The 23125-nt window shown below is 38.9% G+C and overlaps 1 protein-coding gene across 4 annotated transcripts in view; it reads left to right on the forward strand.

Moving 5' to 3' along the window:
* Positions 1-5687: 5687 nt before the first annotated feature.
* Positions 5688-23125, forward strand: part of RAP1B (RAP1B, member of RAS oncogene family) — a 39485-nt gene continuing 22047 nt past the window's right edge. Inside the window, exons 1-4 of one of the 4 annotated variants that reach the window (XM_070947121.1) lie at positions 5875-6056; positions 14789-14835; positions 15942-15995; positions 22898-22980. In XM_070947121.1, the coding sequence (XP_070803222.1) occupies positions 22924-22980 (57 nt within the window). In that variant the 5' untranslated portion in view covers positions 5875-6056; positions 14789-14835; positions 15942-15995; positions 22898-22923. Of the gene's footprint in view, positions 5739-5874; positions 6057-9340; positions 9360-14788; positions 14836-15941; positions 15996-22897; positions 22981-23125 lie in introns of those variants that run through there. The other 3 variants (XM_070947122.1, XM_070947120.1, XM_070947123.1) reach the window with 3 other exon arrangements.

The raw sequence follows: 23125 nt of genomic DNA on the forward strand, positions 1-23125 counted from the left end.
GTAAACATTAAAACTGCAGCATGATCCAGATTCAAGGGCAAAATGTGATTTGGAGCACATGTGGGTACATATGAACATCTGTTAAGAATATGTTAAACCTATGGTGTCTTTTTCCAGAATTGCATGCCAGCTGCAGAAAACAGCTATAATCTTCTGAAAAGCTGGAGTTGCTTTTCACCTGGTCCCAACAGGTGATATATCTATGGCAAGTTTTCTCTGAATCACAATCCAATCTTTTGACTCCAGATCTTTGCCCATCCCTAATAAAGCTCACCTACTATATTAATAAATTTTTATCATTCAGAAAAATCAAGTATTTGAGGCAAACAATGGGCGTGTTCTAACCATTAGAGTATACACACAAATTAATTTAATCTGGATGGAACCAATTGTACATATTTATATTGTATAACTTTATATATTTCTGAAGAAATATTCCAAAGGGGAAAACTAATAATATTAGTCTTTTGAAGCAATACAACAAGGAATTTAAAATTTCATAAGACAGTTTAAGCCATTTCTAATAGCTATCTAAAGCCTTTAAAGCTAGGCTATGCATACTCTCAACACATGCAGTTTCCCCCATCACACCATCTGTTATATAATGTTAGTTATTATGTATTAAAAAATAAGTTTTTTAAAATGTACTCCATTCTGTAGCCTGGTGTGTTTTTTTTAGTTCTCTTATCATTCCCAGTGTTCCTAGTATCCAGGAATGAGGATTGGAGCTAGATTTAGAAGAAAATCACTGCCTTATGTTGCTTATTTTGTAACTACAGATGAGTGCTTAAGTACAGGACTGATGTATATCATGATGTGTATCATGATTGTTTAAAAATAACTGTACCCAGACCACACAGAGTTTGATGAAAATTGAATGTTATATAAATAAAACAAATAAAACATTTTTTTAAAAAGTATAGGACTGATTCTAGTATGAGGTAAAGTAAAATCAGGTAAGATTCAGAGAGGTGGAAATTGGTTCATTTATCTTCATGTCTATCTCCGGGAGGCCTGCTCAGCTTAATGTATTATTTTGATGGACTGAACACCAGGGAGAACTACTGTAGATCAAAGTAGATTGAAGTCCTATAATGCCAGATATAGGAACTTTCAGCATGGCTAACCTGACTTATCATTTTGAGAAAGTCTAAGGATGAATCAGTTCGGCCAAGAGCCATATCATCTGCCAATACTTCTGGAGCTGCACCAAGAGATTACCGGTAGCTTCGAAATGAGGCATTACAGGTGTTACGGCAGCATGTATGGTGTCAGGCTTCACACCAGGCACAGCAGTACATTTCAACCCTCCAGACACTAAATTGTAACAAAATTTATCCTTAGCAGAAGAGTCACTATCAGGATATGACTGAATAAGTTACACTTTTGGGCAGAAAATAACTTATACATATGCATAAAATCTGCCAACTGCAGAGTATGGAAATCAGTATCTACATAATCTGTTTTGGGGTTTAAATATTATGCTTTTTCCTCCCACATCTGCTCAGTATTTGCATAATGGTTCTGACTGGTCTCAGAGTCACTCTTCTAGCTTCAGCCCTTGCAAAATTTTGCTATGATGAAAGACTTTCAGAGCAAGGTATCTAAGTGGAGAAAGAAAAGCAACAAGTTCCCTGCTTCAAACCTGAGAATCTTTGGGAAATGCTAGCCGGCAATAGCTCTACCAAAACTGAAAGATGGATCCAAGTTCTTGAAGCTTCTTGTTCAATCTGACATTTTTCAGTCAGGCATATACAGGTGAAACTCGAAAAATTAGAATAACGTGCAAAAGTTCATTTATTTCAGTAATGCAACTTAAAAGGTGAAACTAATATATGAGATATACTCATTACATGCAAAGCGTGATAGTTCAAGCCTTGATTTGTCATAATGTTGATGATTATGGCTTACAGCTCATGAAATTCACAATCTCAGAAAATTAGAATATTATATGAAATCAATAAAACAAGGATTTTACATAGAACAATACTGGACCTCTGAAAAGTATAAGCATGCATATGTACTCAGTACTTGGTTTGGGCCCCTTTTGCATCAATTACTGCCTCAATGCGGCGTGGCATGGATGCTATCAGCCTGTGGCACTGCTGAGGTGTTATGGAAGGCCAGGATGCTTCAATAGCGGCCTTCAGCTCTTCTGCATTGTTCGGTCTCATGTCTCTCATCTTTCTCTTGGTAATGCCCCATAAATTCTCTATGGGGTTCAGGTCAGGCAAGTTTGCTGGCCAATCAAGCACAGTAATCCCATGGTCATTGAACCAGGTTTTGGTACTTTTGGCAGTATGGGCAGGTGCCAAGTCCTGCTGGAAAATCAAGTCAGCATCCCCATAAAGCTCCTCTGCGGAAGGAAGCATGAAGTGCTCCAAAATCTCCTGGTAGACGGCTGCGTTGACCCTGGACTTAATGAAGCACAGTGGACCAACACCAGCAGATGACAATGCTCCCCAAATCAACACAGACTGTGGAAACTTCACACTGGACTTCAAGCATCTTGCAGTGTGTGCCTCTCCATTCTTCCTCCAGACTCTGGGTCCTTGGTTTCCAAATGAGATGCAAAAGTTGCTCTCATCAGAAAGGAGGACTTTAGACCACTGAGCAAGACCAGTTCTTTTTTTCTTTAGCCCAGGTAAGACGCTTCTGACATTGTTTGTTGTTCAGGAGCAGCTTGACAAGAGGAATACAACATTTGAAGCCCGTGTCCAGGATCTGTTTGTGTGTGGTGGCTCTTGATGCACTGACTCCAGCCTCAGTCCACTCCTTGTGAAAGTCCCCAACATTTTTGAATGGCCTTTTCCTGACAATCCTCTCCAGGCTGCGGTCATCCCTGCTGCTTGTGCACCTTTTTCTTCCACACTTTTCCCTTCCACATAACTTTCTATTAATGTGCTTTGATACAGCACTTTGGGAACATCCAACTTCTTTTGCAATTATCTTTTGAGGCTTTCCCTCCTTATGGTGGGTGTCAATTATGGTTTTCTGCACAACTGTCAGGTCAGCAGTCTTTCCCATGATTGTGATTCCTACTGAACTGAGAGACCATTTAAAAGCCCAGGAACCCTTTGCAGGTGTTATGGCTTAATTAGCTGATTAGAGTGGGACACTTTGAGCCTAGAATATTGAACCTTTTCACAATATTCTAATTTTCTGAGATTGTGAATTTGGGGTTTTCATGAGCTGTAAGCCATAATCATCAAAATATGACAAATCAAGGCTTGAACTATCTCGCTTTGCTTGTTATGAGTCTATCTCATATATTAGTTTTGCCTTTTAAGTTGCATTACTGAAATAAATGAACTTTTGCACGATATTCTAATTTTTTGAGTTTCACCTGTATAACAAAGGGGTTTTCTTGGACAGGTTTTTAAAAAAAAACTTTGTCAAATGGGATTTTTATCTCCTGCTTCCTAACTTTTGCAATGAGCTTTTCTAAGTTGCTGATGGGAGATCATAACAGAGGTAACTCCACTGCTTGGCTGGGATTCTCCCTTGCTTTGATTTTTTCATTTCCTGGGCTGACTGACTTTGGAACCATTTTCTTATGACAGCTTTGTACAATCTCTTCAGCTGTTCTGCAAGGAAGCTATTCTGAATGAAAGGTAGTAAAACACTTGCATGAAATGCTGAGTAGGAATTGTAATGGAGTTGTCGGCTGTGACATTGGGACTCAAAGATTGTGGCAACATCATCTGGTTTATAATGCAATAGGATGAATTGAGGCCATGTTCTCATCATCAGAGTACGCTGTCTCACTTGCATGAGGGCAAGCATGAAGATATTTTCTGCCTGTATAAGGCTGGTTGATAAGCACTAGGGATTTTCCAAAATGTTCCCCATATTTTTTTGTTTCTACAGGTTTTAAATTTTGTTCTGTTTTTTGTTTTTGTTGTTATTCATGGCATAATTCATCATTTCCACACATTGGATCAGTAGTGGGTTGCCCCCGGTTTGGACCGGTTCACAAGAACCGGTAGTAAAACCGGCGGGAGGCCCCGCCCACCACCCCAGATGTCATCATCAGCGATCTGTGCATGTGCAGAAGCACGTGCGTGCGATCCCATTGCGAACCGGTAATAAAGGTAAGTAGAACCCACCCCTGCATTGGATGCAATATTAATGTATCTTATCACAGTACTGTAAATGCAGAATTATTGTCACTATTGCTCTGTACAATAAAGCCAATCCTCTTTAGACTTCTTTTGCAACTGCTTGTAGAAAGATATGGAATCCTAAATATAAGCCTTACTCAAGGGGCTTCCAACTTTCCTGTTTACCCAGATGATGTCTGCATGTAAGGCATTAAGAACATAATCTAAACACATTCAACTGAACATGTGTAAAAGAGTTGGGACTTCAAACATCTGGGTACTAGAATTTGAAATCTAGTAGGAGGAGAGGCATGTCAATTTACTAAAAACTATGAAGGTTTAAGCCTTACAATACTTGTTGGTTTGAAAAGATGCTACCTGTCTTATTTTGAACCAGCTGTCATTATTGTAGAACAGTCTCTGCAAATTATACATTTATGTGTATTCTTTTGCACAGAATTGTTAGCAAATATAAATCAACACATGTAAAATGGCTTTAAGTATCAACAATCCTAATCAAAAATATTAGTAAATTCCTTTGCCAAGTCTAGCATCCTTCAGAATACACTTGATTAGGGCTAATTAAAACAATCATATATCTAAAATATTAAAAATAGGAATATATTTTGAAGATGCACACACTGAAGATGCATACAATTTGCCTTCTCCTATGGTAGTAATTTTTTCCACTATATTCCGTTTTCTGATATAAGATCTAATCTACTGAAAGTTTCCCATGATTCAGTTCTATTAATAACAATAAATTAGTTGTGACAATCTTTACAGTTTTCTCATATGCCTTGCTATTCAGAAATGCCCAGTTAAATTGTATATAATTAATTCCAACTAGCAGCACTGTATGCATATTTACCTGGCAGTAAGTCTTATAGCAGATTTACTTTTCAGTAACATGCATAAGTCAGTGATATTACTCGTAGTTAATTTTTGTTGCATTAAGAGAGGAGGAACAAAAGTGACTTCTTGCAAAGGAAGGGAAAGTAGTTCTTAATAGCCATCCCCATGTGTCAGATATCGGTTCACTCAGATTCTGAGGCACTAAGAAGCACATCGTTCTTTAACTACCATGCAGGCAGATCTTTTTTCATCCACTTTAAGAAGACTTCACCAACTATTTCTGCCTGCAACTGGGCTGCTGTCTCACGTTGAAGCTTATAGAAGTAATTTCAGCCGCAAAACGGAAACTGACATGGTTACCAAACTGGGCGGGGATTCAAGAACAGCATGGCTCTCTATCAGGAACGGTCTTTATATTAATTGCGATTATTTAAGCGGCCATGATGAAAAACTGACCGTTTGGTATACGATTTCTCGGAAGTTGCCTCTGCCAAGTTGAACGTACTTAGTATTAGGGAGTTTTTCTAGCTCTTCTCCTTGCCTAAAAAGGCTGGCCGACCGAACCTGCCCTCGCCTCGCCCAGCACACGGTGGCTGCGTTTGTTCCTTGCACATCACTTCCTCCCACACCTTTAGGAGCTTTGTAGTGAGGGGAGTTATGTAGGCGATGTGGGGGGCGGGGGGAGGAAGTTATTCCTCTCGTCTCTCAGCTCCGTGTCTACAGGACACGCGCTTCGAACGACTTCTCTATCTCAGAAGCTGCGACAGGATGGGGCCCTGCGTAAGGTTATGGGGAAGAGGGAGGAGAGAAAGGAAGGACGGGGGAGGGTTGCAGTGTTTCCAGGCTGAGCTATGCGCGTGCGCGCTCCCAGTAGAGCTGAGAGGTCATTCTCGATCCCCCTCCCCGCGCCGTTTCCCCCCCCCCCTCTTAAGCATCACTGGACTGGGCCAGGGAAATCAGAGAGAAGCTGGGCGTGCAGCGTCACGGCGACGGCTGGAAGCCTCGCCCAGCTAGAGACAGAGGAGGGAGGGCGCGCGCAGGCAGAGAGGGTTTGGTCAGGGAGGCGGCGGCGGACGCGGGGAGCTGGAACGCCGTCCGGTAGGTAGAGGCCGTTATGGGAGGGAGGCGGGAGAAGGGACGCGCGGGGGAAGTACGGGGGGCTGTGTGGACGCGGTATGTGCGGCGCCGCGCGGGTCTGATTCAAGTGGGCCGGCAACGAGTGCTTGCGAAGCGGCTGAGGGCTGGCTAGGAAGGGGGCGGCGGCGGCGGCGCTTTACGGGCGGGACAAGGCTCTTGAGAGAGAACATGGCGGAGGCGGAACCGACCCCGCCGCTCCCTGCAGGGGGGGGTGGAGAAGCAAGGCAAACGCTGCTCCGGTCCTCACTCTTCCCTCTCTCGGTTATGGCTGCCTCGCCAAGATAAGTTCGAGCGGAAGGGGAAAGTTAGAGCCCCTCGTCTGAGGCCAGCCCTACTTGGGACTGTTGGGCGAAGAAGGCGACGTGGGCTCGGAGGAGGAAGTAACTCGCGCCTTACTTGTCGCTGCGGGGGAAAAAAAAGTTCTTGCCGGCCGGACTTGGATGGCGACGGCGGCAGCGGCCTCAGCTGGGAGCCGCAGCCCCGCCTAGTCCGGCTGAGCTGAAGCAGCTCACTGTTTCCATTCTCTACCCCAGCGGGAAGCTGGGCGGCCGCTCCTCAGGCTGCGATAAGCTTCTTCCGCTTCCCATTCTCTTGCCAGAATCCGTTTTCAGCTTTTAAAGGGTGGATTGCAGCAGCAGCAGCAGCGGAGATCATATTCAACCAGATCCTCAGTTTAAAGAAGAGCTGTTTCCTGACCGATCCTTGTTCTTTAAGAGCTGGGTTGAATTCAGATTCTTAAAGATAGGGAGAAACAGCGCCCGCACGAAGAAAGAGAATTAGAGAATGCTGTATTGGCTATAATTCTATTAGTGCTATTTTCGCCATTACAAAATCGACTGGGGTAGAGACATTTGGATAGAAAGATGACGGCAACCTGTGGTACTCTGCTTTATGATATTCCTAATTTTGATTAGCTAGCTCATGCCTTAGTTCTATAAACAATGCTTTCTAGAAACATTAAATCAGTTGACATTTATTTTAATTATATTTAAGAATGCAGACAAAGTGAATGGTGTATTTAGTTTTGGGTTTTTAAAAATGTCTCAATATACTACATTTTTCTAAATAATTATTTTTAAATGCTGTTTTAGAAATAGTATAGTAAAACTTTCAAGTTCTCCATATTTCTTAGTTAATTGAATGATGGTTTCTAATCAGCTTGAACCAATTCATTATTTAAGTAATTCATGGTCTTGAACTAAATCTAGATATGGCTGAAGTAATGATTGCTTAACCTCATGTCAGAGTGATTCTGTGAATAATATTGTGGCCTGGAGATGCTCTTGAATCTAACATCTGTCAAAGTCTAAAAGTAGGTTGTAGTGGAAATGCCATTCATTTTGGTGTCCAAATATTAGTTTTGATGCTTAATTGCTAAAATGCTGAGTAACTAGTTCTTTCTGTAAAATCAGCTGGTATAAAATGTAGAGGCGTTAGAAACCTTTTTTCCAGTACAAATATAACTAAAGATATTATCAATCATCTTCAGTGTAGCACCCTACAGATGAGTTGAATTACAACTCTCATAATTTCCTGCCAGCTTGTTGGAAGTCTTTGCACATATGCAACACATTTAGTTAGGGGTTGTTTAGCAGATAGACTTTACTTATCTTTCTGGATGTACTGCCTAGGTTGGCCTTGCTTAGTTATAATGTGATAAAAACAAAATAGTCGTGAATTAATGCCAACTTCTCTCAACCAGTTTTTAAGTACTGTAATGCTAAAGTATTATGGGAACAGACTTTGAAAAGTATAAACTCCAAAAAGATTAAAATGAATGTAGAACATTAAAAATGCTGTAATGTAATTAAGTCACTAAAGTAACTTTTTTATTATACTGTGAATATGAACTATCTTGAAGCAAGAGAATTGAGCAGGGAATGAAGTTAATTACAAAATATAGTTTATTATTAACATTGCTAATTTTAATTATGGAAATATAATATTTAAATGTCCTTGTTTTTCCCTAGAAAAAGTACTTTGACTACTCCTTTGCTTTTCAAATATAGTTTGTAAGCTTTGAAATAATATGCATGGTTGTTTTTTTTTTGGCATATGTTGACATAAATTTGTTTTTTATATATCATTAAAAATTTGCCTATCTGTGTCTGATCTGTCTATATATACGGGTAGTCCTTGACTTACCCTGTTTTCCCCAAAATAAGACACCCCCTGATAATAAGCCCAATTGGGCTTTTGAGCACATGGCAATAAGATGAAGTGCTTATTTCAAGGTTCAAAAAAATATAAGACAGGGTCTTATTTTTGGGGAAACATGGTACAACCATTCATTTAGTGACCATTCAAAGTTACAACAGCACTGAAAAAAGACTACTGGCCAGTTTTCACACTTAGAACTGTTGCAGCATTCCCATAGTCACATGATCAAATTTTGGACTTTTGGCAACTGGCATGTATTTATGACAGTTGCAGTGTCCCAGGGTCATGTGATCATTTTTGTAAACCCCTCATTTGACTTCCAACAAGCAAAGTCAATGAGGGAAATCAGATTCACTTAACAATTGAATGATTTGCTTAACAGGCAAAAAGGTTGTAAAATGTTGTAACTGTCTTGCTTAGTAATGGAAATTTGGGGCTCAGTTGTGGTAAGTCAAGGAATACCTGTATTGGCAATAAGTGAAAATGAATTGTTGCATAGATGTGTGAATCCCCCTTGACATTTCATGCTTCATCATATTTTATTGAAACCAGTTCTGATGCTAGAACAGATTTGGAGCTGAAGTAATGAGAAGCTAAAGAAAGACTGGTCATCTAATGTTCAAAGGGAAAAAACTAACAACAATGCAATCTGTTGCTTTTGATGAACAGGCTACATTTAGCTATCTCTTTTTTAATTTGGATGGTACCCTAATGAATTGATTCATTGAATATCTACTCAAGAATTTTTGCTTCAGCACATAGTTGCAGCATAGAAAAATATTTTCTAAACAGTTGTCAATTTTTTATGTGTGTCTATTCTACATGTTTTGCTTTGTTGTACTGCAGTAGCTTGGAATATTTCCAAGTTTAAATGTGTTATTTAAGTTTTAAAAATATAGAAAAATAAAATACTTGTATATCTAAAAACTATATAATTTGAAAGGATTATAAAACCACCTGTAATCAATACGTGATGACTATTTTATATAATATCATTTATTTTTGGCTCCAAATAAGTCAAAACCATCCTCTTTCTTCCAGTTTTCGGAGAACAGATTGATAGGAACTATGGCTGCACGCTATCTGTAGTGATTATATTTTAAGGTTAGAGTTGACTATTTTGTACATAACCATTTATGATTTATCATGCTTTCGTGATTTTGAGATTTCTATATTTCAGCTAGCCAAATTCTTGCAGTTAAGGCATCTTATTAATATAAATTAGAAACTGAACTGTTCATACAGTGAACACTTAAATGAAACCTGTTTGGAAACAAAAAAACTTTTTAGAGATAATTAGTGGCAATTATGTTAGAATGCATTTACTATTTAATAAATGCCATAAACATAAGATAATGAAATACAACTGGATATATTTGTTTAAAATTATAGGTAATTGGGAAAAGGCAGCAACACAATTGCTAATGTTAGCAATAATATGCTGTTGTTACCATAATTTGGGAATAGTTTTATATTTTGCAGGTTCTCAAACTCTTCAGTAATACTCCCCAGCACAGTTTCTTAAATAGAATTTAAAACTAGTGTAATCAAACAGTATTGGAGGACACATGCTGAACTAAATGAACTATCATTTTAAAACCTACTTCTTTTCTAATTCAGTGGAAAAGCTGTTTTTGTTAAGTTATTCAGATAATTGGATCTGGTTAAAATGTTTCTATTTTACAATTAGAAAAAATTAACCACCAGCTACCTCTATCCTTATCTGTTCTGTAGTTTTTAACTATCTAAATAAACTGGTCTGTGAAAAAAGACCTCTGGAATATTGATTTGTAATTCAAATAATCTTCATCTGCAAACTTTTTAAAAAGTAACTAATCTTTTCATTTTTATTTTTTAACATGGTTACTAGGAGCGCATCTTAGTCTTGCCTTCAAACACTTTTACATTAGGAAAAAATCCTTGAAATAGATTAGACTTTTTGAAGTGCTTAACATTGTTGTCTGCCTGTAACTGGGAGAAGAACAAGCAAAACCTGGGAAATAGATCTGATGTATTGCAGAAAGATACTTGAATAAAAACAACGTGGAAATAATGATTTAGAGGTGGGAGGACATTAAAATTAAAGGAGTGCTTCAAGTGAAGTGTGTACAGTAGGAGGAAAGAAAGAGTGAAACTATGTACTAGAATGGAATGAGAAGGTGAATGGTGCATAAATTTTGTGACAATTGCAGAATGGACATTAAACAGAGCCATTGAATTCAGTACATTGGGAAAACAGTTCAATAAATTTGGTTGGCTTATATGTTATTCAGAATATAGAATGGTTTCTTTTTTAAGCATGGCTTTATTATCTTAATGCATGCAATTTGGGGAGCTTCTGTCTTGGAATTTTGTAGTGGAATGTAATTTTTAGAAGAATGCATTTTATTTCACTCAGAAAAAATTTCTATAGTGCATGTAGGTGTTTTTTTTTTTAAAGAAAGCTGACTTGGTAGGTAAGGGTCCTGCATATGCAAAATTTTGTTACTGTAAATGTTCCCAAAGGAATAAAAATGTAAAGTGCTGTCAGTTTTTCTTATAATGCTATCTAACACATTCTCTTAATATTTAATCACATTGGTTTCATTTTCTTGGGTCAAATATTCAGTATGCTAATCATATTGCTAAAATAAGGAATTGTTTATTAATACTGTACATTTTTATTGTTATTTTCATAAGTATCATGAAAAGTCAGGCTGCAATAGATCCTTTTCCCATATTTTTCAGTATATTTTTTTGATATTTTTAAAGTTTTAATATTCTTGCATTTTAGAATAATGTCTATTTGTTAACTGTCTGGAATACTGTTTAGGTTAGACCATTGTAAGTAAATAATACAATTATTACATCCTATTCCTAGTAAATACTGTGTTTTCCTGAAAATAAGATCCACTCAAAAACAAGCTCTAGCCTAATTCTTTGGGGTGGCCTAATGTAAGCCTTGCCTAGCCCTACCTCAAAAATAAGCACAGAGGGGGCCGGGCCAGCATGAGAGGTGGCGAGCGCATGGGGGCTGACTATGTCTGGCAGCAGACACAGCCCAGCAGCCTCTTGGCGCAGCGCAAATACCGATAAGTCTGAGCATGGAGGCAGAGGCGGGGGAGAAGACAGGCAATCTGGATATGTTGCGCGGCTGCCTGACTCGCAGGAGGCTTGCATGGCTGCAGCAGGCAGAGGCATGGGGAATGGGGAAGGCAGGTGATCCCGATGCCCTGTAGTTTTTTGGCACGGCTGCTGACAAGCCGAGAGACAGTGGGACAGGGTGGGTTGACAGGGTTGGGATTGCCTCCACCTGGCTCTGCTGCGCACTTTTCACCCAGAGGGAGACAAAGCTTTGTCTGCTTGCAAAGGGAGCGGTTTGAAACGGAGCGATTACCGCTAGCTTTGTTTCAGTCTGTTCCCTTTGCAAGCAGACAAAACTTCGTCTCCCTCTGGGGGAAAAGCATTTGGGCAGCTACCACCGGCCCGCCCTCTCTATCCCACTGTCTGCTTGCCCGTGACCTCAATTGGGGCCAAGCTCTCAGCACACCTTGGCCTCCACCTGCCCTGCCAGGAAGATGAAGAACCCTTGTGAGGTCATCAGCAGCATGGGCAGCCACTTGGCAGCCAGCACAGCACCCACCATGGCCAAGAAGTGTCCCGGCAACAGCTGAGCCAGCAAGCAGGGCAGGTGGAGGCCAGGGCATGCCAAGACCTTGGCCCGTTGCAGCCACGGACAAACAGACAATAGGACAGAGAGGGCAGGGCCAGCGTAGCTACGCTCCCACTCCCGTCGGCCCCCTCACTCGCCGCCTCCTGCACTTAAAAATATAAGGCCTCTCCAAAACTAAGTCCGAGTGCTTATTTTCAAGCCCAAAAGAAAATAAGACTGGGTCTTATTTTACAGAAAACACGGTATGATTGTGATTTATGCCTGACACTGTTGATTGCACCATTGCTTGATCTAGTAATCAATATTAAAAAATTCATAATGCCACTCTTAGCTATGCCATTGGCTTACTAGTCACATTGATATTTTGAAAAATGCTTGTCAAAACTTTTTTGCAACATACTATGTCTTCTGCAGTCATAAAGACACACAATAATTTATCTTTAAGTCTTTCCCAAAGACAAATATCTTTTTTTTTAAAGAATACATTTTGACTCAAATACATATCAGTTTTAAAATCAAGGGGTTTCTTACAATAGTTTCTAATCCAGAGATTAGTCTAGCATATTGTTCTTCAGTCATATATATTTTACCTTTACATAAGGCAAAGCTTGACAGTTTTAAGCCCAAACTTTAAATGTGTAAAATTAACAGATAGTATATCTTTTAGGGAAAATCATACTGGTTATAAACTATAGGAAATCTTATGTAGTATTTGTATCCCAGGGTCAGTGAATAATTTGATTATACCAAATCATGGAGAAAGTAGCTTGTACATTGTGGAACCAAGTAACAAATAATAGATATTGCCAATTCTGCTCCTGTTACTCAATTTTGAAACCAGGCCAATAGTATTACTAAATCAGCTATTAGAAAGAGACAGTACTATTTAAATGCTTCTATATATAAATGTTTTTATCATTTTGTGATCTTTACAATTTGGAGATATTGGGAGTAACTAAAGTTGACAGGTGGGCATTTGTACTTGCTTCATTGTGCATTTTCTTATAAAATGTGTTAAATTTATTTTTCAGGATAAAATATTTTTATTTTAATGTACTTTAATAAAATAGTTACAATAAAGCACCCTGGAGCTAATTGGAAGACCTGAGAAAAACTGCAAGTTTTTTTAATATAAAGCTGCTTGGTTTTTTCCTGAATTTTGCAGCTTGGATGACATTAACTTTGGGAATCAGTTTGCCTATAGATTCAGTTCAACCATAATGTCTAGCTTTTAAAAACCTACGGTAATTGGCCCACAACTAGTCTGCTTCAAGAATTGGATTCTTCCATATTTAATGTTGAAGGTGTAGGCTTTTCTGTTTCAATAGGCCTTTCTATAGATAACACACTGATTCAAGGCTTTGCTGTTAAGACTTATAGTTGACAGAGTCATTTATAATATTGGACTATGATATATAGTTAGAAATAAGAGGAAATACATGGGATGGCAGATTGTTAGCTCATTGTTGGGTAGGGAAGCACAGTAGTGCTTGGCAGTAAATGACATCTGATTATTTTGCATACATTTTAAAAAATAAAAATAAAATAAAATACCATCAGAATTCCTAAACTGAATGGAGCATCATCTAATGTCAATAAAGGCCACATCAAGGGAATTGAACACAAAAGCTTTCTTCCAAAGCAGAGAATCAATATCACAAGCTAGAACAGGCAATTAAATGAAGCAGCATGCTTGATTTAGAGAAGAGACCTTGTTTGTTTCAGCAGACAATACTAAGCGTGCACATTTTCTTTAGGAAAAGACTAAACTGATCCGCTTTTCTTAAAAATCATGCCTGTTTCTTTCATACTGATTATGTTATTAAAGCCTATTTAGCAAATTCCATGACTTATGTGAAATTTGCATTAAAGGATCTAGTTATTGTTAGTTTTTGATGTAGCTCAGCTTTCCTTATGGCAGTTGGATATAATTTATATTTCCAAATGTGGGTTTATATATAAAAGCATTAGGGTTAAATAATCAACAGTTCATCAAAAACATCCAAGCCAATTCTTAAAAATACATATTTTGCTTATAGACTTTGGATGACTTCAAATTTGTTTTGTTGAAAAAATAGCTGTTATACTTTATTTAAAGGATATATTTACATCCAACAAAGCTATATTATATTTGAACATAGCAGGGTACATTAAAGCAAAATAATTACTTAAATCAGAGGTCACCAACTGGTGGTCAGCAGACCACTTATAATCCACGAGAAAATTCTGGTGGTCCGCAGCACACCCGGGTGGAGGAGCTGCTCCGGGATGACCGATGACCAGTCCTGTGACTAGAGCTCTGGAATATGGGACCGGCCAGGCAGCTCATGGTGGGGCTGGAAATCTCTGCCGCAGAGGGAGGTACGTCTTCCGGGTGTGCTTCAAGGTGTTGGTTCTCACCTTTAAAGCGCTCCATGGCTTAGGGCCAGGGTATTTACGAGACCGCCTGCTGCTACCGATAACCTCCCACCGGCCAATACGCTCTCACAGAGAGGGCCTCCTCAGAGTGCCGTCGGTCAAGCAATGTCGGCTGGCGGCCCCCAGGGGGAGGACCTTCTCTGTGGGAACACCTGCCCTCTGGAACGAGCTACCTCCCGAATACGGCTGATTCCAGATCTCCGCACTTTCCGTAAGGCACTGAAAACGTTTTTATTTCAGCAAGCCGGCCTGGCCTGAATAGGTTTTAAGGGTTTTTTAATTGTATTGCTAGGGGTTTTAAATTGGGGTGGCCGTTTAATTTAATTTATTCTTAATTATTTTAACTTTTATATTGCATGTTATTTTAATTCTTGGCTGTTCACCGCCCTGAGTCCCTTCGGGGAGAAGGGCGGGATATAAATTAAATAAAATAAATAAATAAATGCAACTTGCAACTTTGCAGGTGGTGCAACGTGCAAGGAGTAGTGCAGCCCTCGCCGGTGGAATGAGGTAATGGTGCATGGGGGGTGGTGGTGCAGGCGGACCGAAGCAACAGGTGGCAGCAACCTGCGGGTCTTTCTTCCCTCCGCTGTGGCTTCCTGTTGGCTGAACCTACCAATGGCTGGCCCCACCCATCACCCTCTCCTCCCCATTACTCCTCGCCTGGCCTGAGAAGGGAAGGGTGGGGGATGAAGATTCGCTCTATATTCCAGAGCGGGAGCAAAGTTTCATCTCTTGCATGGCGCTGTGGGCATTTCTTCCAACCCTTGTTGGTGCTCCGCGCACCTCAGTCTCTCGGGGAGATGCGCGACTTCCTCTCAGCCCTGAAACACTGGCCTGGCCATTTCTCTCTGCTGCCGCCGTTGGTGCCTCCATGGTCTGCCCGCAGCTCTTGCAGCACAGTTAAATTTACTATGCTTCACAATGGGGGAGACGGCATCCCGTTCTCCTCCTCGAGCCCATTACGACATGGAGCAATGGCTGCAGCCTGGACGGTGAGTGTCTCATGGCAGAGAGTAGGTCATGCATTTTCCCGAGCGACCAAGGTGCACCCAGCACCAACAAAGTCCGAAGAAGCACCTGTGGGACCCAGAGAGCACCGGAGAATCAGAATGAAAGAGAGAGAGGGGGGAGAGAGAAAGAGATGAGAGAGACAGGGGGGAGAGGGAGAGATGAGAGAGAAAGAGATGAGAGAGACAGAGGGGGACAGAGAGATGAGAGAAAGAGGCAGAGAGGGGAGAGAGACAGACAGAGACAGGGTAGGGAGGGAGAGATCCCGGTGTTTTGTTTTCTGTGGGAAACAGGTCCAAATGGCTCTTTGAGTGTTTAAGGTTGCAGAAACAGGCAACCAAACTAAGTGCCTGAAGGATCCCATCCCGTCATTGTGAGTCCAAGCGCTTCAGTGAGCAGCGTGCTGGATTCGTATTAGTGGTCCGCAGGATTTAAAATTATGAATTTAGTGGTCCCTGAGGTCTGAAAGGTTGGTGACCCCTGACAAATTATAGGTAGATGATCACAAGTTCTTATGCAAATGTTAGTGAAGAAACAACAGAGTTCTGACCTCTCTAGATAAAGGATGCAGATGAAAAAAGCAATTTATGTCTTTTGTTCTCAAGACTCAGAGTTATGCAGCTTCAAACTCCTACATCTGAGCACATATGCAAAATACAGTAAGTCTAGTAGTTATCCATATATTTTCTACACATATGTAAAGTTGCATTTATTAATTCATAATAAAATTCAAATGCATAAAATTTTATTCCTGTTATATGGATATATACATTTTATAAAATATAACTTCATAACATTTTGTTTAAATTTCACAGGCATTCTGCTATAACAGGCACCCTTTCCCTCTTATGGTGCTTCAGCAGCATGTTATAAATATCAATATCCCTGAGAATGACTATTGATAATTACAACAGAAATATCTTGGTGAGGCAGTAGAGTACTATTCTCCTTAAAAGTAGGAAAAATAATCTTTGTTCAGAATATGTAGACAATATAATTAGTTATATATTAAAATTTCTCTAAAGAGGCACATATTTTTGTATCCTAAATTAACAGGGATCTGAATTAACATTTCCAGTAGTAATTTTTGCCTTACATCTGGTCCTTTAACGACAGTTTGAAGTTACAACAGCTCAGAAGAGTTCTTTACAACTCTGTACCCACCTCAGGAGTTCCCTTCCATGCATGGAGGAGAGCTACCTACCCTCCTTTACACTCTGTAAAGCACTTCTGGTCATCATAAAACATTGCTTCCCTGAAGTGGGAAGGAAACAATTGGTCCATTGCTGGGAGAAAGTGGCAAGAAGGTGATAAGCAACAGGGAGAAAGCAGAACTATTTAACTCGTTTTTTGCACCTGTCTTTACACAAAGGGAAAAAACAGTCCAACCTATCAAAAACAGCACCACAAAAAACAGATTAGGAACCCAAGTTAAAATAGGGAAGAAAAGTAAACACCTGTCTACCCTAGACAGGTTCAAATCACCAGGACGGGATGGATTACACCCCAAGGTTCTGAAGGAACTGGCAGACGAGATCTCAGAACCACTTAACTATATATTTCAAAGTTCCTGGAGCACCGGGGAACTGCCAGAGGACTGGAAAAGAGCTGATGTAGTTCCCATCTTCAAAAAAGGAAAAAAAATAGATCCAGGAAACTACACACCTATCAGCCTGGCCTTAATACCAGGGAAGATTCTGGAAAAGATAAGCAACGAATCAGCAAACACCTAGAAGCAAACAAAGTAATAACCAGAAGCCAACATGGGTTTCTCAAAAAGATCATGCCAGACTAATCTTATAGCATTCTTTGACAAAGGGACAAAATTAGTGGACCAGAGGAATACTGTTGATATAATTTACTTGGACTTCAGTAAGGCATTTGATAAAGTAGACCATAACCTACTACTAGATAAAGTATCACCACCAGATGGATTTGTAACTAGCTGACCAACCGCACTCAACGTGTAGTCCTCAATGGAACTGCATCTACATGGAGGGAAGTATGCAGTGGAGTACCACAAGACTCTGTTTTAGGCCCAGTACTATTCAACATCTTCATCAATGACTTGGATGAGGGGATATATGGGGAACTCATCAAATTTGCAGGTGACACCAAACTGGCAGGAATAGCCAACACTCCAGAAGATAAGCTCAAGATACAGAAGGATCTTGACAGACTTGAACATTGGGCGCTATCTAACAAAATGAAATTCAACAGTGAAAAAAGCAAGGTTCTATATTTAGGCAAGAAAAACAAAATGCACAGATACAGTATATGTGGTACCTTGTTCAATAGTAGTAATTGTGAGAGGAATCTTGGAGTCCTAGTGGACAACTGTTTAAATATGATCCAGCAGTGTACAGCAGCTGCCAAAAAAGCCAACACAGTTCTAGGCTGCATAAACAGGGGGATAGAATCAAGATCACGTGAAGTGTTAATGCCACTTTATAATGCCTTGGTAAGGCCACACTTGGAATACTGCATTAAGTTTTAGTCGCCACTATGTAAAAAAGATGTTGAGACTGGAAAGAGTGCAGAGAAGAGCAACAAAGATGATTAGAGGACTGGAGGCTAAAACATATGAAGAACGGTTGCAGGAACTGGGTATATCTAGTTTAATGAAAAGAAGGACTAGGGCAGACATGATAGCAGTGTTCCAATATTTCAGTGGCTGCCACAAATGAGGGAGCGAAACTATTCTCCAAAACACCTGAGGGTAGGACAAGAAGCAGTGGATGGAAACTAATCAAGGAGAGAAGCAACTTAGAACTAAGGAGAAATTTCCTGACAGTTAGAACAAGTAATCAGTGTAACAATTTGCCTCCAGAAATTGTGAATGCTCAACACTGGAAGTTTTTAAGATGATGTTGGATAACCATTTGTCTGAAGTGGTGTAGGATTTCCTGCCTAGGCAGTGAGTTGGACTAGAAGACCTCCAAAGTCCCTTCCAACTCTGCTATTCTATTCTATTCTATTCTATTCTATTCTATTCTATTCTATTCTATCCTATCCTATCCTATCCTATCCTATCCTATTCCCCAGAAGGTCAGTGGGGAAGCTGGCAAAGAAGGTTACAAGCTGCTGCTGCCTGCCAAAGGATTTCCCCTTCTCTCCATGCATGGAGAGGCAGAAATCCTTCATTGGGCTGCCAAAATGAAGCTTGGCTCTTCAGGATCTATGCTTCATTTTTGCCAGCCAGCATAAGAGTTTCCTTCTGTGCATATACAGGCTTGGGAAATTCTTGCACTGGGCTGGAGAAACTTAAGTGGGGATCCTGAAGATTAGAGTTCCATTCATACACTCCACCAAAGGAGTTCCCTTCCATGCATGGAGGGAAGCTGCCTACCCTCATTGGCAGGCAGCTTTTTCGCTCCATCCACTTGATGACCCATGTGATTATGTAGCAACCATAATGGAGAAATGGGATTGCATTCGTTGGGTGAAGTCATGTGGGCATCTTGCTTAAAAAGCACTTCGCTGAATGACCAAATCATGACCTTGGCATTCAAATGTTTTATTTGTATCTGCACAACTTTGCTTTGAAAGATTTTTGGATGATTGACTGAATGAGCACCTATCGGTATTCTAAAATGGTAAATGTATTTTTCCTAAATAGCTCACCCACACAGAGGTGCAGAACCTTTTTTGCCTTAGATATAAGGTTTTGGTAAAAAGAGAAGGGACTATTGAAAGTAGGCCTTTTGGCAGTTTTGTAGGATAAAGAGTCTGTAAACTTGTGTGCATCCGTTTTTTTGTTTTTCTTTACAAAACTAATATCCTGTGAGTGTGTTCTTTTTTCTCTCCTCCCTCCGTTCAGGTTTATCAGTATGGACAAAATATAAAATATATTTTATTTAAAACTCCAAATAAAAATGTTGGTTTTAAGTAGGCTGCATTCTGATGGAACAAAAATCAAAACAACCTGAATGTTCCATTGCCAATTCAGTTGTAGAGGGGAAAAAAACACAGTACATTCTGTCCCTCCGGCTCACCTGTCTGTATTTATATTTTAATACTGAACATGACAAAAAAACCCCACACCAAAATAACACACTTAGAGGAGTATTGATTTTGGGATTTTTCTCTTGAACTATGAACTATGTGTATTAGCCTGCAGTGTGGATGAGTACCAGGGGTGCTATTCAGCAGGTTCTGACAGGTTCTGACAGGTTCTGGAGAACCAGTAGCGGAAATTTTGAGTAGTTCAGAGAACCGGCAAATACCACCTCTGGCTGGCCCCAGAGTGGGGTGGGAATGGAAATTTTGCAATATCCTTCACCTGGAATGGAGTGGGAATGAAGATTTTGCAGTGTCCTTCCCCTGCCACACCATCAAGCCACACCATGCCCACCAAGCCACGCCCACAGAACCGGTAGTAAAAAAAATTAAATTCCACCACTGATTAGTACACATTTTTGTATAAAGGTGCATAAGGTTATTCACCAATGCCTGGGTCCTGCAGTAACAATACTATATACTATAGACAAATATAACATGCTTCAACTGGAGCATATAACTGGACACGTGGGATATGTTCTTGATGAGAAACAAATACGTTATTCTCCCACTGTAATCAAAATGGCATAGTCAGTTCTGTTGTGTCATTCCTGTTCAGCCTTTATGATGATAGATTCAGTTGGTATCTTTTGTTCATTTCTACATTGTCCTTTGTTAGAGGAATGAAGATTTTGGGTTATGTCTTTATGAAATCACACCTATACTATCTAACAATATAACTGAATAGAATTCTGTTCACACAAACTTTACGTACTGAATCTAATGGCTTGTTACTAGAATATATGTGTCTTGTTTTGGCACTCAGTACAAAATGACCAGATCTAGGATATTCCAATGGAATATTAGTGTTCTGTATTAAAGCAGAACTTGAAACTTTTAAAATGTACTACCATGAGATCTTTGCTTTCTTGTCAATATAAATGGTAGTTCACTGTGAGTGCTATCTACAACTCAGCACACATAAAATTGACCACTAAAATGATTTAAAACAAAGCAATGTAAGAAATAAATGCATCAGTGTTTGCATAAACAGCCACAAAATTCTGAGCCCAGCAAAGGAGCAGCAGGAATTTAAGGAGACTTTTCAATGCAGTGTACAATACAGTGGTGCTTAAAAGTTTTTTAAAAAATTGAATTTTCAATATTTGTGCATAAATATAATATAATAATAATAATAATAATAATAATAATAATAATAATAATTTTATTTCTATATAAATATGATCTAAAACATGATCTGTTCTCCACACAAATCCTTAAAACTAGATAAAGAGAACCGAATTAAATGAGTCAAAAACATTGTACCTGTTCATTTATTCACTGAGGAAAATGATCCAAAATTGCATAGTTTGTGGTAAAAGTACAGAGGTATGAGCCTCTGGGATTATCAGTTCATTTTCCTATGTTCAATGTAGTCCTTAATCTCACAATCTCTGCTCTTTTGGAGAGACTCCTGCCCAGAATTTGCTTCAGGGGTGTCTAGTTCATTATGAATCCTCACTGGAAGCCAGTAATGCTCCTTAATCTCTGAACATGTGTTTTATTGATTCTTTTGCCTCTCTTTAACTACCTTTAGCCAAAGACAAGTATGATGGATCTACCCAAGCTTTTATTTATAAAAGCACTTTCCAAGTTTCTATGGTTAAAAAAAAAAGATGATTGCAGGACATCAAAATGGTTTAAATGTTTGTTTAATAAAAACTTTTTTTAAAAAAATGGTTTAAAAATACAGAATTAGATGATGGTATTACTCTGCAATGAGGGTGGAAGATTTTAACCTTGGGATAATTTGCACACCCCTACGTGCTTCTAAGAATCTTTGCATTCTGGATATTATCTAGATCTAGTTGTACTTTTTCTCCACTGGTTATTTGCAGGAGAAAAATAGTGAACATTATAAAGAGCAATGAGCACTTTTTCTGCCCACTTTTTCAGGCTTATGTGATTGGAAGGAGGCAAAAACGAGTTTAGAATGGACATAGCAACATTCTGAGCTACTGGCCAACTCTCTCTCTCTGCGATAGAGAGTGGGAAGCTTTTTGAATTTGTATTCTCTAGCCCCCAACTGGATCTTAGTTCATTTTAAACTCATCTCTTTATTTTGTTGGCTCCCCACTACTACCACCAAACTATTATTTTTGGAGAGCTACTGTGGGATGAATAGACTCCTTTACATATTTTTCCAATATTCTATTGGGTTGGAAGGAATAAAAATCTGTGTATGTTAATATGCATGAACATATAATCTATACTTCCTGATAATATGATATTTTTTATATTTATGTAAGTCTAAACATATAGTGGAATCACAAGTGAACATTTTGTGAAGTTTATCTGAGTCCTCTTTCAACTTGTCATTTTTTATTTTTCTTATCACACAACTGTTTTTATACAAAAACTGTTCTGTTGCTCACTTAAGCAGTTATTACAGTTTTCCTGCCATTTACTAGAATAGCTTTCGATATTTGAGTTTTAGAAGTCAATCAAATTTTGAAATATAGTAATTTTTTCAAATGTTTGAATAAACGATAAGCTAAAATAAAAGGCAGACATGAATTCCAATACGATTACTTCCATTTTGTTTAGATCATTCAAGCTGAGGTAAATTAAGAAAAACCTTAGCATATATGGCCATTACTTTGGCCCATTAATATAGTATGCTGGAAATAAAAAGATATTTCATCATAGTATTTCATCATAACTGATTTTTCTGTTGACAGCTCAATATCCTATGAGAATAAAATGATTACTATGAATCCAATTGCTAGTAACCATATGTAGCGGAAGCAAAATATTAACAAGCAACTTTCCTGGATTGTATATATGCATACATTTTGACTGATTAATGTCAATGGATTAATGTCAATGTACAATATGCAGTTTTAAAATGTGAAAAGTCTAATTCGTTCTTCCTTTCCTTGTTTAATAAGATTAACAGATAGCAGGTGACTCAACCTCAGAGTTCTTATTCACTGTACATTTTGGAAAATTAGTCTATTTTCTAGAATTATCTAAAACAATCCATAGCATTAATTTACGGTGTGTAAATGTGCACGTAAATACACTAGTACTAAAATATTTAGTTTTTTTTAATAGTATGGCTAAGGGAACATGTATCTTTTATGTCTTGGATTGCTTAAGTGGTAGTTTAAATATATATATTCTAATATATATTTACAATATATATATATTTACAAAATATATATATTTTGTAATAGTTATTACAAAACTGTTTAAGAGTTTGCTAAACACCAGTATTTGACTAGTGTTTCTGTGAGGGGTTGATTCTGCATCTCCTTGCTCTTCAATGCATCTCACTCAAGAGCTGCTATCTCAGAGAGAGTAGCACTTAGCAGATGATACGTGTATATCATGCATCTTCACAGCAAACTTTAAAAATTCAGTGAGTATGTTGCATGAGTTCCTAAGAATTATCTCTAGTGTTCAGCTTGTACAGTAAAATAGTTTCCCCCCCCCCCCAAATTTGACTTGCCTTTGACTTGACACATGTATATTTGCAACCTATTTCTTTGAATTACAGGTTTTAGGTGATTTAAGATTTACATCATGCGCGAATATAAACTAGTAGTTCTTGGTTCGGGAGGTGTTGGGAAGTCTGCATTGGTAAGTATTATTCACATCCATCTTATTGATTTATAAGCATAGGAAATTAATAAGTTGCATCTACAGTTTAGGGTCACTAAATTTCAGATGACTTCTGTGCAGAAGAATATTGTATTCTATTGTGAAATTCAATTTCTAGAATCGA

This window comes from Pituophis catenifer, unplaced genomic scaffold (assembly GCF_029215685.1).
Source record: "Pituophis catenifer annectens isolate HBS135680 unplaced genomic scaffold, rPitCat1.0.hap2 SCAF_7, whole genome shotgun sequence".
NCBI classification, from domain to species: Eukaryota; Metazoa; Chordata; class Lepidosauria; order Squamata; family Colubridae; genus Pituophis; species Pituophis catenifer.